At 38.7% G+C, this 17339-nt stretch overlaps 1 protein-coding gene across 5 annotated transcripts in view; it reads left to right on the top strand.

Moving 5' to 3' along the window:
- ptpn4a (protein tyrosine phosphatase non-receptor type 4a) overlaps positions 1–17339 on the top strand; it is a 254199-nt gene that overhangs the window by 30487 nt on the left and 206373 nt on the right. For 3 of the 5 annotated variants that reach the window (XM_072258732.1, XM_072258731.1, XM_072258735.1), the window contains exon 2: positions 12852–12922. The exons of the other annotated variants lie outside the window; for them this stretch is intronic. In XM_072258732.1, coding sequence (XP_072114833.1) covers positions 12886–12922 — 37 coding nt within the window. In that variant the 5' untranslated portion in view covers positions 12852–12885. The remainder of the gene's footprint in view (positions 1–12851; positions 12923–17339) is intronic. 5 annotated transcript variants of the gene reach the window in all.

Here is a 17339-nt window from a genome sequence, read left to right as displayed (position 1 = left end):
GTTGCATATGATGTTGGAGGGGTCTAATTTGAAGTACTGTGTGTAGTTTTGGTCCCCTACCTACAGGAAAGATGTAAACAAGGTTGAAAGAGTATAGAGAAAATTTACAAGAAGACCTGAGATATAAGGAGAGATTGAATAGTTTATGATTGTATTCCTTGGAATGTAGAAGATTGAGAGATTTAATAGAGGTATGCAGAACTGAGGGATGTAGATACTATAAATGCAAGCAGGCTTTTTCCTCTGAGGTTGGGTGGGACTACAACCAGAGGTCATGGATTAAGGGTGAATGTTGGAAAGTTTAAGGGGAACATGAGGGCAGTAGTCCTGGTGCAAGTGGATGGGAGTAGGCAGTTTAAATGGTTTTGGCATGGGCTAGATGGGTTGAAGGGCCTGTTGACTCTGACTCTGTTTGGTAGTTTGGGATGGGGTGCATCTTTGTTTTCATGTTGGGGTTTTTTTGTGCTACTCAAAGTGACTATCATAATCAGATTATTAATATCAGTGGCATATGTGAAATTTGTTCTGTGACAGCAGTACAATGCTTTACATAAAATAAACTAAATTACAATAAGCAAACAAAATTAAATTAAGTAGTGCAAAAAGGGTGAGGGGGGGGGATGCTGAGCAAGTGTTCATAGGTTCACTGTCCATTCAGAAATCTGATGGAGGGGAAGAAGCTGTTCCTGAAACATTGAATGTGTCTCTTCAGGCTCCTGTACCACACCTTAATGGTAGCAGTGAGAAGAGGGCATGTCCTAGGTGATTGGAGTCTTTAATGATAGATGCTGCCTTTTTGAGACATCGTCTTTTGAAGATGTACTTGATGCATAATGCCCGTGATGGAGCTGGTTGAGTTTACAACTCTCTGTAGCGTTTTACAATCCTGTGCAGTGGCCCTTCCATACCAGACAGTGATACAATCAATTAGAATGTTATCCATGGTACATCTGTAGAAATTTGTCTCTTTGGTGACATACTAATTCTCCTCAAACTCCCAATGAAATATAGCCACTGTCGTGCCTTTGTAATTGCATGGATATGTTGGCCCAGGATGGATCCTCAGATGTTCACACCAAAGAATTTAAAACTGCTCACCTTTTCCATTTCTGATCTCTATCAAAGTTCAAAGTAGAATTTATTATCACAGTGCATACATGTCACCGCATACAATGCTGAGATTCTTTCCTCCAGGCATACTCAGCAAGTTTATAGAACAGTAACTGTAAACAGGATCAATGAAAGAGCAAAAGCATAGAAAACGACAAACTGCGCAAATGCAAATATAAATAAATAGTAATAAATAACAAGAGCAAGAAATAACAAGATGGAATCCTTAAAGTGAGATCCTTGGTTGTGGGAACACCAGAAATAGAATGAATGTAGTTATCCTCTTTTGTTCAAACGTGTGGAGTCCCATTCTTTTAGAACATCAATGCTGGGGTTATTGCTCTGGGAGTAACCACACACGAGAGCATTATGTCTGGAGCGTCATTGCTGGGGATATTGTCCTGGGAGAAACCACACATTGGTTTGCTTGTCTGCCGGGAAGATTAAGGCAGCAGTGCTTTGAACTGTATATACCCCATGTCTCAAAATTATGTAGGATGATATTGCTGCTACATGATAGCTTAATATCATCCTGGTGAAGAACCTTGGCCTGAAACGTTAACTGTTTTTATTTTCCACAGGTACTGCCTCACCTGCTGAGTTCCTGCAAAATTTTGTGTGTTACTGTAGTTCACATCTAGTTTTTGATGCTTCTTCATCCATTTCTTTTGAAACTAATGCATTGTGCTACTGCATAGATGGGATCTGTTATAAGACCATAAGGCAGAGAAGAAGAATTAGGCCACTTAGCCCATCGAGTCTGCTTTGCCATTAGATTATGGCTGATTTATTATCCCTCTCAACCGCATTTCCTGCCTCCTGCCTGTAACCTTTGGCAACATTAGTATTCAAGAACCTATGAACCTCCGCTTTAAACGTACCTTCTTTTAAAGGTCAGGGTCACCTGTGTTGAAAGCGGTAGACCTGGCCCTCAATAGGGAATGAATCTCCTGGTTCATCCATGGTTTCTGATTTGGAAATACCTGAATTGTCCTCTTGCTGATAAAGTCCATGATGGTAGTGGCACCTAGGCTGGCAACTAATTAACTTTTCCTAGGGAAGATGTGATTAAGAATAATCATCGTGACTTTCTCTACTGCAGACAGCAGTTGCCAGTTAAGTCATTTCTTGAAATGGCCACAATTCTGTTCAGCAACTAATTTCCCCATACGTGAGCTGAACTCAGAATTTGTGGTACAAGTTTTAATCTGTTAATTTTAGAATTTGGTCTTTCTGCTTTGTGGTTTTCCAGTTGATGTGACCTCAACATCTGTGTGTAGTCCCTGTATGGCTGGACTGGGAAGCTTAATGTGGTTTGGAGCTGAATACAGAATCATGGTTGAGTTAAAAGTGTTTCTTTCTGCAAGCACTGACTGTCTCTTTCCTGTATTCTTGGCCTTCAGCTGGTTGGGACCTGTTTGGACTGAATGTGGTGTTGATGCTGAAGAATCCATTTCATGGCCATCAAGTTTTTGGATCTCCTGTGTCATTCCTACTCACTGTCAGTTCTTTGGGTTGAAAGTTAATCTTCAGGCACCTGTTTTTGCTTTCTCCTGAGGTGTAACATGACTTGTCCTGAATTTCTTGGTCATTTTCACTAAAACAGTCCTGGTGTTTTATGATTGAGGAATCTTTATTGTAGTTGCTAATTATGTTAGATGACAGGTCACTACAAGTATTGAGGGCATTCTACCCCCTGATCGTTAGAGGTTTTCAGGTGTCTGGGTATATTTTTTGTCAGACAAAATGGGAAGACTGCATTACCTCCTTCACTTGCCCTTCTAGAAGGTGATATACCCACTGATCTTCTTTTACCTGTACTTTGCAGAAGCCAGCTTCAGTAATGAGACTATACTTCTGTTGGATTAAGATCTTCCCTCTACAGCCTCCAACCTGATACAACCCCAACGCTATTCTCAATTAGTAGTCATAGAAGATTTATACAGATTGAAGAAAAGATATTAGTGGTTATGAAAAACAAAACTGCAGAATGTAGGAGAGGGAAGGAGTAAGCAGGTGATACGTGAGACCAGGTGGGGAGGGGAGGTGAAGCTGGGAGAGGATAGGTGGATGAGGTAAAGCTGAAGAAGGAATCTGATAGAAGTCGGTAGATCATGGAAGAAGAGGAAGGAGAAAGGCAACGGAAAGGAGGGTGATGTTTCTACACCCTGGCTTCTGACCCTTCTCCAGCGCTGATGAAGGATTGTGGCCCAAAATGTCAACTGTTTGCTCTCCTCCTTGGATGCTGCCTGACTTGCTTAGTCCCTCCAGCATTTTGTGTGTGTTTCTCATGGATGAGAAGTTAGAATAGTCTAGTTTACATCAGCGAATGCAATAGGAACCCTCGCAAGTTGAGTGCAGGTGTGTTGTACAGCAATCACCCAATCTGTATTTAGATTCCCTCATGTAGAGGAAGCCACGTTCATTGCAGTAAGTTAGATTGGAAGAAGTGGGTGAATTGCCACTTCATGTGGAATGATTGGATCCATGATGGCGGAAAGGAAACGGCTGTAAGGGTAGGTATTGCACTTCTGACTGGGAAGGTACGTGACATGGCAATTGGTAGGTAGGACTGGAGTCACAAAGTGAATGGTCCCTACAGATGCAGAAAGGAGAGGAATAATGTGGCTGAAGGGAAAGTTGGATCATGTTGGAACTGGTGAAAACTGCAAATTACTCTAGATGTAATGGTTTTATCATCTGCTTGCACAGGGAAAGTTTACTTGGCCCATCAGTTCTTTGCCTGTTCTGAGCAGAGCCATCCCTCAAGTTCCTTTCCCTTTAGTTATGTCACATCAATGGAGAGTAAGTTTATTATCGAAATACACTTGTCACCAGATGCAACCCTGTGATTTGTTTTCTTGTGGGCATACTTAGCAAATCCAAGAAACATAATAGAAACAATGAAAATCTGCACCCAATAGGATGGATAAACAACCAATGTGTTTAAAAAAAACAACTGTGCAAATACAAAAAAATAACAACATATGAGAAATAAATTTTGAGAACATGAGATAAAGAGTCTTTGGAAGTGTATACATTTGTATGCAAAACCTGAGACCAAAGCGTTCAGACTGATATTAAAAATCTTGCTCTTTTTTCATATCTTAAAAAGAAGTAGGAAATATTTTAAGCCTGGATTCTCTCCTCCCAATTGAATTCTCGTTAGATCATGAAGATTCTCATAGATGCCCTGCTTTTTATCATCAAAATGGATATAATATATGGCATCTCCTCGGTATTGCTGTAATTTATGAACAGTTGGTTACCTAAACACTGTTCTGGTGGCACCCGTTTAATGCAAGCTCCTAATAAAAAATGACCCTTTTATTCTGACTATTTTCTGCTGTTAATCAATCACTGTCAACATTTTGCTCCGTTCGCATGTCTTCTATTCTTGCTCTTTCTCTACCAATTCCATGTTTCTCTATGCTGTTATATCTCATTCTGTAAGAGATCCTCTTTTTATTTTTTAGAAACCTTTAGTCGTTTTTTTTGTTAATCACTCGTTCTGATTTCCCCTATAATAGTATCTTTGTCCTCATGGTGAATACTGAAAGTGACCTATTACTGAGGCTTTCTATTCTTCAAAAAAATGAGCCTTTTCCTTTGATTTAATCTGTTTAAATTGTTGGCCATGTTTGTCTTAACATGCATTGTAAACTATGTATTTGTTAGCAATTACGTGTAGTGATGTTTCTCAGTCTACCATAGCCAGTTTGTGATTCATCCTGTCATTATCTACGTTCAAGATCTTCAGATTGAAGTAAATCACCTCCTTTCTTTTGTCCCACATGCATGGAAAACAAATTTGATCCTCCCCCTCATATGTCAGGCAAGTAACAGGCTTGGGAATGAGTTATTCCAGAGAATGATATGTTTTAATGCCCCTTCCTGGCATTTTCTACTCCCTACAACTCTGAATATGATGAGATGGACTCTTGACCTCACAATCTACCCTTTCATGGCCTTGCATTGTATTCAAAGTTCAAAGTAAATTTATTATCAAAGTACATATGTCACCATAATGCAAACCTGAGATTCATTTTCTTGTGGGCATACTCAATAGGTCCATAGTAGGATAATAACCATAGTTGAATCAATGAAAGAGTGCACCAACTGGGCAGTTAACCAATGCACAAAAGACAAACTGTGCAAATGCAAAAAAGAAAGGAAGAATAATAATAAATGAATGAGCAATAAGAATCGAGGGCATGGGATGAAGTGAGTCCCTAGGTTGTGGGAACATTTCAGTGGTGGAGCAAGTGAAGTATTGTCTGTCTGCATTGTATTTCTTTGCAAGTGGAACACTATTCTGCATTCTTTATTGTTTTCCCTAGTACTACCTCAATGCACTTGTGAAATCAATTAAATGTAGATCAAAGTTTTTCATTGTACATTGCTCTATGTGATAATAAGCCAATTTGACTCTACATTTCTTATCAGTTCCTTGACGAATGGTGCCCTGGTCCCATGGTGATGTGGTCAGTTGGTCAATATGTCTTGCAGATTCTTCGCTCAGCCACAAAATCTACAAAGGTCATTTTGTGATGCTGTCTCTTGACATAGCTTTTTCTTCTCCATTGAGCTTTCTGAAGATGTTGCTTCCTGGATGGTCTGTGTTGTGGCTGACTAAACTGAGTCTGTAACTGAGAGGTATAAAAGGCTTCATTGAACACTGCAAATCTTCTAGCAAGAATCTTAAATGTTCTTCTGACACAATGTTTTATACTTTTAACCACAAAGATAAACTCTGACTATAATCACTGTTTAACATTTGGAATGTAGGCAGGTAATTTTCAGAATTAGGTATTTACAATGATAGCAGAATGTCATTGAATATTCATTTTTTTGTAGCTTGTCCAAAAGCCATAATACTAAGACATGAGGTGGCATAGTTATGCCTTTGATGCTCTATTAATATGGAAATGGGCACCTAATGCCTTCCCTGATCTCCTGAAGATTGCAATGACAAACAATTAACATGAGCGCTCATCTATTATTTCCCACTTTGTGATTTCAATGGAAAACAGTCAGATTCTCCCACTCCCTAGCAACTGGTTTCAGTAGCCTTAAAGTACCAGTTGAAGTTAAATTTTGAGCCAGTTTTATTTTCTGAAGACTGGTTATGTAGTCTCTATCCTCATTTTATTTAATATCTATAATTTCATAACCCCAGCCAGATGTGCACTAAACTCTTGATTAAATAGTGAACGGTTAACCAAGAAGCCCTGATTGTTGCTGGACACTTCAACTAAGCTAACTTCAAGACTGGTACCAAAATATCGACAGCACACCTCCTCCTCCATCAGAGGCGCAGAAAGTTCAACCTCTTCTACTCAGCTATTAATGTGGACTACTGACCCACCTGTTGTCCACAATTTGGAAAATCAAACCATCAAGCTGTGCTCTTTCTCCCTCTTTACAAATAGACTTGAGGATCTGGTACAGAAATTGAACAGTGCTGGTCTGAGGAAATAGATGAGCTTCAACATGAGTTGAATTGGTGGACTGGTTAATATTCAAGGACTCATTAGCAAATCTAAATGAGTCATTGTCACGGACTTGTTGAGCAAGTGTGTATGGGGTTGTTTACCAAAGAAGTCAATCTGAAGTCAATGGGAGACCATATATTAACTGGAAGGTCCACTCCCTACTGAAGTCCATCTCTAAGGGGTTTAAATTAGGTGACCCTGCCTTATCTAGGTGCAACCTTCACAAGCCTCTTAGATGCCAAGAGATAATACCAGACCAGACTTGAATTGCAGACCAGCAAGGCTCGCATGCTGTAATGGGGAAGGTAGGGCTGAACCACTGGCAGCAACGTTTCCCTCACTGGTGAATTTAGGGCAGTCTATACATGTTAGAATGGCAGTGAAATGGCACCTTCACCACAGCCTCCGAATCATGTATAGGCCTTAAGACATGGGTACAGAATTAAGCCATTCAGCCCATTGACTTTCAGTCAAGGTCAAAGACTTTAGATCTGCCTTTTTGAGAGTGAACTTGTGAGAAGCAAATGTCCGAGATGGAGCCTACGTTTGTGTTCTCAGATCATATGTGGATCTATTGGTAGGAGTATTCACAAACAACTTTACTCTGTCTCTGAGGTTCCCACCTGCTTTACAGAGACTAGTGCCAAAGAAAAATATGATGTTCAATGATTACTGCTTGATGGAATGCAAAGGTAGGGAGGTGTAATATCAGTAATATTAGTAATATCAGACATTTGAGAGACCAGATTTTGAGTTGCATTTACATCATCTTATTTAATGAGGAATGTGAATGCATTGCAAGATTTACTAGTTTAATAACTGTCTTAAGTGGGTTGTTGTTTGAGGAACGTTGGAGAGACTCGCATCTGCTGGAGTTCAGAAAAGAGAAAACTTGTTGAGTTGTTGAAATTTTGAATGTAGAAGAGATGTATCCTATGCAAAGATTTACAAGCAACACACACAAAATGCTAGAGGAATTCAGCAGACCAGGCAGCATCCATGGAAAAGAGTACAGTCAACATTTTGGGCTGAGACTGGAAAAAAAAGATGTCAGAATAAGAAAGTGGGGATAAGGGTTTAGAATTAAAGGATTTGTAATTAAGGTTTTAATTTAAAATGAGAGATGAGGCAGATTGTTCTGTAACAAGAATCATAGGCACTATTAAAGTGTAGTTGAAGCAGTCTAATGATGGAAGCTGCTTCAAGATGGAGGGGGATAAAGGGTCACTGCAGGTAAATAGTTCAAAGTAAGTTTATTATCAAAGTACAAATATGTCACCAAATACAAACCTGAGATTCATTCTCTTGTGGGCATTCATAATAATTGCAATGAAAGACTGTACCCAATAGGACGAACAAATGATCAATGTGTAAAAACAACTAACTGTGTAAATATAAAAATAAATAATAAGCAGTAAATATTGAGAATGAGATTAATGAGTCACTGAAAGTGAGTCCATAGTTTGTAGGAACAGTTCAGTGATGGGGTGAGTGAGGTTATCTCCTCTGGTTCAAGAACCTAGTGGTTGAGAGGTAATAACTGTTCCTGAACTTGGTGGTGTGATCCTTATGGATCTTATAACATTTTCCTGATAGCGATGTAGAGTTGACCTCGTCCTTGTCAAGTAAATTGGTGGAGTGTCGTACTGGATGGATCGACTGATGCAAAGACAATCGTACCACAAATACACTGACACACGTAATTCTTTTTCAAACCTTTATTGTTTACTCATAGCATGCTATGGGGGAAGTTACAGACTGATCTCCCAAAAGAGCCAGTCCAGACACTGCCCCCAAATTACACAGTTCTCCACAATTTATAACATTGATCAGGTAGCAGGAAAACTTACGATTACAAGTTTAGATAATAGAATCATTTCAATCACATGCTAAGATACAATTAGATGTAAAATAATCATTGGTTAGTTATAATTATTTTAAGCCAAAGCTAGCCCATCAGTTCCTCATTCGGACCCTTCCTCTTTTCTCCAGAACATTCTAGCCCTTACTCTATTCTTCCCATATTTAGCTATACCTTGCGATGCCTCTGCAAGATCAGATAGTTCCTTATTTGAGCCTTTGCCTATCTTTAGAGAACAATGACTAGTACGTCACCAGTTGCTGGGTAAAGCATCTTTTTGACTGTCCAAAACAGTCCAAAACTGGACTGGTCAAAGAACACTGAGGCTGTCTACAAGAAGGGTCAGAGCCGTCTCTATTTCCTGAGGAGACTGAGGTCCTTTAACATCTGCCGGACGATGCTAAGGATGTTCTACGAGTCTGTGGTGGCCAGTGCTATCATGTTTGCTGTTGTGTGTTGGGGCAGCAGGCTGAGGGTAGCAGACACCAACAGAATCAACAAACTCATTCGTAAGGCCAGTGACGTTGTGGGGATGGAACTGGACTCTCTGACGGTGGTGTCTGAAAAGAGGATGCTGTCCAAGTTGCATGCCATCTTGGAGAATGTCTCCCATCCACTACATAATGTACTGGTTGGGCACAGGAGTACATTCAGCCGGAGACTCATTCCACCGAGATGCAACACAGAGCGTCATAGGAGGTCATTCCTGCCTGTAGCCATCAAACTTTACAACTCCTCCCTTGGAGGGTCAGACACCCTGAGCCAATAGGCTGGTCCTGGACTTATTTCCTGGTATAATTTACATATTACTATTTAGCTATTTATGGTTTTATTACTATTTAATTATTTATGGTGCAACTGTAATGAAAACCAATTCCCCCCGGGATCAATAAAGTATGACTATGACTAGGACAGTAAACTAAGGCGCCCACAAAGTGATTGATCATTAGTTAATCATTGTTCTTAGACTATACTCCTGTTTACCTAGCCCTTCACCCCATCAGAGTAGGCTTGTGTTGTGATCTATTCTCATTATTTGTAAGTTTGTGAACATTTTCCTCCAAGGATCTCTGAATTCAACTATTTTAACTAAGATAAACAAAACATCAAATTCTAGGCAGTGAATGCTATTGTAACCAGTCCACATGTTGTAGCACAATACAGAGATTAAACAAGAGTTGGTGTAAATGGAATGATCTTGAAATCTACCTTAACCATTAAAAAGGCAAAAAGTGAAGTTGCTGGGGTTGATGAATTAAAGAAAGTATACAAAGAAATAGAACCAGAAAGATTTGAATGGAAGAAAGGATGAGAGTTGGGGGGAAAAGGTATTTCTACTTCAATATCTGGCAGCTTTAAACCTGAAGAAATGTAACTACATTGAGTAGTTTTCAGTGGTTATAATGTTGATGGACCTAGACTTGATTTAGTTGAAAGTTTAATTCTTACCTTTTTGTTCACTTCCTTTAGTGAATGTGCCTCTAACCCAGGGGTCACCAACCTTTCTTATGCCATGGACCCTTACCTTTAACCAAGGGATCCATGGACCCCAGGTTGGGAACCCCTGCTGTAATCCCATTTTCACAAAGTTTATTGTGGTAGAAAATCTTGGAGAGCTTTTAAATTTCAGAGTTGCAGTGTTCCTTGCCTTTTGAAACTTTTTTTGTGTGTATGTGGTTAAATGTCATTGAATAATTTTCAATTTATTTTGGTAGCTGACTCTAGGCCATAAAATTATTTGAATTATGTTTATGTAAGCTGAAGTATTTGATTTGTTAATGAATTGGATGAATTAACGTCACTTTTTCCGATGGCATTATACATTGAAATTTCTGTGTGAAATATTTTGTGAAATATGAATATGTGCCTGAAAAATAACCATTACCATGTTAAATGTTTAAAATTGGTTTTGAAATGCCTGTAAAAGGGATGCACACTATTCGAGGAACTAGTCAAAATACAGCTCAGAAGGTTCAAATGACGGTCATCAATCTGAACTGTACACAGATACTTCCTGACGAGGCTGAGTACTTCTAGCCCTCTTTTTAAATTTCATGTTTCCTGCATCTGCATAATTTTACTTTCAAGCAAACAATAACACTAGCTTGGCATGAAGATTTAATATGTTCCTGAAACAGCCTTGTGTTTAAACTGCAAGTTACAGCTGCTTTAGTTTCTCTTGAGGAATATATAGGTTGAATTTTGTGGATGAAATGGAGATGGAAACCAGTGAGAATGTAATCTGAGAAGATGAGGCAATCACAAGCAGGCGGCATTATAAAAACTGAAGTGATGGATGAACTTGTGCTGAAATTTGTATAATTTTTCATATGCATGACACATTTCTAATCATTTAAATGACAATCTGTAAATTTTAAGGCATCTATTGGGCATAAAGTTAAATTGTCTTTCAGAAATCCAGAAGATTAATTTTTTTCTAACTATACGGTTCAAGTTTTTAAAATGTTCTTACGGTTAGGGTTTTTAAACACTGTACAGTATATATTCTTAAGTGTTTCAACATATTTATCTGTGGTTTGGATTTTTTTCTAGTTTGGTTGTAGATTTGATTCCAATTAAGACATTTGTGGTGTTTGCTTTCTGCATGGGTTGTAAGTAAGTTTGAGAAATTATGATCCATTATCCCCATGGTGCCATTAGAGACAATGCGAAGATGTTTTAAAGGGATGATGCTCCAAATACGAAGGTATATATTTCCACAAAGGATGAATAGACTGGGTTATCTTGCTCTTGAAAGGGAGGGGGGAATGACTTGATGCAATATTAAAAAAAGATTGAGGAAGAACATAATTAGATGTTCTCCCTGTAAAACAATAGGGAATTCATAGAAACTACTTTATCCAAATAATGTTGAGAATGTGAACTCAGTACAATGTATTGTTTGAAACCAATAGTATTGATGTATTTAGAACAAATGTAGCCCCTTTTGAGTGAGAGAAGAAAGAAAAATAGGAGAAAGGTGTGTGGAGTATAAATGGCTGGTTGGATTGAGTGTCGTGTTCCTGTGCCATTGCCTGTGTAACTGTTGAACAAAATAATGGAATGCCTATCTCTGACTTCTGTAGGTAGGACTGAAATCTTTCATTTAGGAAGTGCTGTGAATGAAATAGTGAATCAGTCTTTCTGTGAGAGTAGTTTTCTACACACTTGCATCACATGGAATTTCTCTTTCATTACCTCCATTGATAAAGAATTTGATCATGGATGACCACATTCACAAATTGCATTGCGTGATAATATTGTGCTTTTATGGTAAGACCCCAATGCCATCAGATTTCTGACTGGACATTGAACCTATGTATAGTATCTCACTTTTTATTGTTCTGTTTTTCCACTACTTATTTAATTTGTATATTATTGTAATTTATAGTTCTATGTATTGCAATGTACTGCTGCCGCAAAACAACATATTTCACGATGTATGTCAGTGATGCTAAACCGGATTCTGGTTGCTTGATAGAAAAGCAATGGCAGAATGTTATAACTGACTTCAGATGGGTATCTGTGTGCAGTGTTAGTGCTATAACTTGCGCAAGGCTACTTTATAGCCGAAATACAAGTTGTATTTTTCTTTGTATCCATGGGTTTCATAGTTTTAAAATTTGCTTCATCACTCTTTTCATCAAAACTCCAATATAACTTGTAAAATTCTGCTGGTTTTTGATATGCACTCAGCTCATTGACCGATGGAGGATGAGAGGTGACCCGATAGAGGTGTATAGAGAGGCATTGATCGTGTGGATAGTCAGAGGCTTCTTCCCAGGGCTGAAATAGCTAACACGAGAGGGCATTGTCTTAACGTGCTTGGTAGTAGGTACAGAGGAGATGTCGTGTGTGGAATGGGCTACTGGCAACGGTGGTGGAGGCGGATGCAATAGGGTCTTTTAAGAGACTCCTGGATATGTATGTGGAGCTTAGAAAAATAGAGGGCTTTGGGTAACCCTAGGTAATTTCTTAAGTAAGTAACACACATAAAAGTTGCTGGTCCTGACGAAGGGTCTCGGCCTCAAATGTCGACTGTACCTCTTCCTAGAGATGCTGCCTGGCCTGCTGCGTTCACCAGCAACTTTTATGTGTGTTGCTTGAACTTCCAGCATCTGCAGAATTCCTGTTGTTTGCGTTCTTAAGTAAGTACATTTGGCATAGCATTGTGGGCCGAAGGACTTGTATTGTGCTGTAGGTTTTCTATGTTTTCTAATATTATTTCCTTTCTGAACAAGCCAGACACTTGAATTGTGGAAGTGAGATGGCATGTCAACTGAGTGTAGGTATGATTTGAGAAGAAGTAGTTATAAATGTATGTGATCTAGGGCTGACCCCTCTGGCATGTTTATTCCAATGATGGTTTTGTTCTACCCTGAAAGGTTTCTGCACTCATTCCAGTACGATTCTTTAACCATGGGACAGAAAAATGAGAGGTGCTCCCCTACACTAGGTATGTGCCTTTTGTTGCCCGCTTTCATAAGGGGCCGTAAGAGGGTGGATGCCATTTAAATTCTGCATATTTCTTGAGTGGTAAATCTGTAACATTCTGCTTTTCCATTGAGCTTCAATCAAGGGCTTGTATTGCTAGTATAATAAAGTGAAACTGTGATTTTTGGAAAAAGAGCAATTGCTGGGATGCATATGCATTTATTTTCAGTGTTCTTCACAAATACTTCAAGGTTGTCATTTTTGATGGGGAAAATCTGAAACGAATGATATTAAGCATTTATTATTAAATAGAAAACCATGATTATAACAGTCATTTCAAAAATTTAGGACTTCATCAATGTCAAGACTTAACATTCCTTCCTGGGAGTTTTGGAGAACCTGAGAATACAATGTGTTTGTTATATTTGGGGTGGAATGAAATGCATCTGGTGTTTGAATTTGAGATGGGTGTGCATGAAATGCATTGAAATAAGGTGTGTGCTGTGTGCCTGTTTGGCTCTAGCTGCTGCATGTTTGTTGCAAACCTTTTTGTGAATGTCCTTCATGTATTCAGGACCACCCCTCTCCCCCATCTCTCTACAAATAGTTGTCATTTCTCTGTCATCTGTGAACACCGAAACCATATCATAGAGTTACAGCTAAAGGTGAAAGACTAAGAGAAACTGGGGGACAGTGCTTAGTTGATTTATATTAAAATCAAACATTATAGGCAGCCATGGGATACAGGGGCGTATATAATCTCTGAAATCTTGAGTAGATGTTTAGAAATCATTTGCAGAATTAGCAGACCTCTGAGGTGAAATATTTAACACACTTGAAAGTGCAAGGTAATAGCAAAAGTAGAAGGATTAAAATCTTGAGATTTATATTGTTTTGCTCAAGCCTTCGCAAAAATGGGTGACAGAATTGCAGAGGGACAGTTATTAACTGAGCAATCTTGAAAGGTGAAACTTAACCATATTAGTGAGTTACTTAAATCAAACTTCAAAATTGCCTATTTAATTTAGTTAAATAATTACTTTGAGGGATAGTACCTGAACAGTCTGACAGATACAAATTATCAAGTCATTGTGGCTCTATCTAGTTAATCAGTGATTTTCTAGTCTTGACACTTATGTAAAATATGGTGGCGAGGGAATAGGCATTGGAATTAACATTTTTATTAATTGGTCACAGGGCTGGAGTTTTGGAATGCACTCTGAATGAGATGAATCGTAAACCCAAATTTTCCCCATTTTGCTTGAAGTGGCTTGCAGAATCAAACATTCTGCATGCAGGTTGCAGAAGGCACCATTCTGTGGAACTTACCTAGTGGCAAGTCAAACGGAGAAGCACTGATGGGTAGGAAGATGAGGTCATCCACAAATGATGAATCAACCATCAAAATGGTGCAAAGTTCCAGAATGCGAAAGAGTAAATTATGTCCCTATTCATGAGCCATTTAAACTAATGGTTCATTCATCAAAAATAGACGTATGCAAATGTTGAAAATCTGAAAAAGACTACAATTCTGGAAGTATTTGCCAGATATGGAAAAAATCTGTACAAAACAGGTCAATAACCTATAATTGAAAACAAAAGAAAACTACAAATGCTGGTTATCTAAATTTTTAAAAAAATCTTGAGCAGTTTGGGCCTTAAACGTGTGAAGAAAAATGGTTAAATTTTCAATTTCTGCCAGAGCAATGTACAGTGTTAACTGCATCTGAACTTGATGGTGAATTTACTTTAGTACAGTGGTTGGTTTCCTGAAAACTGGTAAAATATTATTTTGTTATACAGAGCTTTGATCAGATCTATGTAACCTTCACTTTTGGACACTTGTGAAATGGTACATGCTCTCCCTGGATTACATATAAATTCCTGTAGTACCACATTCCAAAGTCTTGTGTTATTTCTCTCTACTATATTACCTAAATACTTTTTGACAATTAATTGTTCTCATAAGTCCTGTGTGCTTTGATACCATTACAATACTTTAGACCATCAACTAATCTGTTGGAGGAACGGTAAAACAGCATCTGTGGGCTGGGGGGAATAGATTTATGGGTTTTGACCTGAAACATTGACTACTTCTTTGCACCCACAGATGCTGCTTGAACCACTGATTTTCTCCAGGATGTTGCTCCAGGTTCCATCTGCAAAGTATAGTTACCATGTTACGCATTTTCTGACTTCTGAACAAAGTTGATTTATGTACTTCGTAAATACACTACCTATTCATTACACGGGGTAGCCTTCATTTAAAGGTGGTGCTGTCAGACAGTAATAATTTTTATCTGTCAAACTGTCATTACAAGTGGATTAGAAAGTAGTGTGGTGAAAGTGGGTTTCCACCTGGAAAAGCCAGGTGACTGGATTCTCAGTGTGAAAGCAGCAATTTCTAACACTAAGGTTGAGGTAGAGACCATGCTTTGCTCTGCATGTGGATTGTTATTCCATCTTTATAATTTCCCCCATTAAAAAGGTAATATTAATTTTGCAGTGGGAATAGTTCAAATGCTGGGGAAGATATAATCAGCATTTGGAAATGATTCATAGATGACAGTGGTTCAAGGAGGGTCTTGGTATTATTGACAAGACAGCATTTTGGGATAGGCATTAAATTCAATCTTGACAGGGAATTGTTTGGGGTAATTATTGGATTTCTATATTGCATATAAAGGCCCCTGAAGATGTGTGCTAAAGCCAGTGTGCTTGTGTGTTATCTTTGCAATTGAAGAAACTTTATTGTTTATTTGCCCTTGTTGACTGCTCAATACATTTTATTTTTCCCAATAAGAATGAAATTTCAAAGCTAAGTTTTCATTTTGTACAAGGGAATTGGGGGGATATGGACCTGGTGTAAAGTCACACTGAAATAAAACAATTTGTTACTGTTATGGCAATTGTGGTGAGAGGTTGGATGGTCTATTCCTGTTCCAAATCTCTAAATTATTGCAGTATACATTCAGACTGAAAATACTGTGACCACGTTACTTTAGTGGTAGAGGAAGTGAATATTTGCCCCATAGATAAGTATCAAGTAGATGAATTGTTTGCCCCAGTTACGGAGCTGCTTGATTTGCTGGTGCAGTCAAGTGGACAGTATTTGATATTCCTGACTTGTGCATAGTTTGAAGCTATGGAGTGGTGAAGAGAGTAGTGAGCTGTGCGAGATGTTCCACCTCTGACTTGCTTCAATAGGCACTGTTTTAATGTGGCTCTTCCAGCTAAATTTCTGTTGAAAGATAATCTCCAAGGTATTTGAAACTTAAATGACAAGAGATGGTTTGGTGCGCTGTGATTGGAGATGAGTAGTGACTGTTATGCACGGCTTAATTCATTTTTGCATGTCACGTAAATCTTGATGCATGCAGGCATGGAGCAGTTCCATCTAAGGAATTGTGTGGGGTGCTGGATATTATGGGGGGTGGGGTGGGGGAAGCAATGAAAATGCAGCTCCTGATCTTGTGAACAAGATGTTGTCAGTGCTGTGGATAATTAAAAAGTACATTTTGTAAGCTATCTTCTGGCATTAATCTGTGAACTGTTTTCAGAAATGTTCTGACTTGTAATACTGCTATGATTTGGTTTTTATGCAATATGTAAAACTTTGCAGGTGATTAACTTGATCATGTTTGTTTTATAAAAAAAGACAATGATACAAGATTTCTTGTGCATAGCACCATTGAAAATACATTTTGCTTCAGATAATTTACATTGACATTGAAAGTTTAAGTGCAGTGTCCAGTGTCCAAACAATATGCATCTATATTCAAAGCGCCCTGTTTGTTCACTTGATTATGTACTACCTTTTTTATGTGTTCAATTGGACAAATAGACTTTTATCAATATTTGAGGATTTAATTCTGCTTTTTGGAAAACTTGAAATTCTGGTCTAAACATCTTTGATAAACACTACAAGAAAGGTTCAATGGGCCAGATGACATTAGTGGGGAAAGAGTATTTCATGTTTATGATCTTTCACTGGGGCTCATCAACTCTTTCCATGTGAAGTAGGGGTTCACTTGTGTTATCCACCTCCAGTCCTCCCATTTTTGGTCCCTTTCCCACAACTCTACCACATCCCCCCCCCCCCCCCAAAATGTGGTTCACCTTTCCCTTACGGTTTTCTTTATCATCTTCCTTACCCAGTGTTAGCACTGGTATTTTGAGTTCGTATTCCTAGCTGTCTCCACCTTAACCCTCCTCTCCCTCTACCTGGCACTAACTGCTTTTATTGTTATCCTTTGCCTTTGTCTCCCATCTTTATCTCTCCCTGTCTCCTACATGGCTCCATCTGTCCGCCATCCTTCACAACCCCTCCTTCCTTGGTCCTGTCATGCCACTCCCCCCTCCTTTTTTTTTATATAGGTTTCTCTGCCTTGATGTAGGGTCTTGACATGAAATGTCTCCACTGATGCTCAACCCAATGA

The sequence above is a fragment of the Mobula birostris genome, chromosome 5 (genome assembly GCF_030028105.1).
Source record: "Mobula birostris isolate sMobBir1 chromosome 5, sMobBir1.hap1, whole genome shotgun sequence".
Lineage (NCBI taxonomy): Eukaryota > Metazoa > Chordata > Chondrichthyes > Myliobatiformes > Myliobatidae > Mobula > Mobula birostris.
Note: the sequence above shows the minus strand (reverse complement) of the source record. Positions and strands in the feature narration are given on the sequence as shown.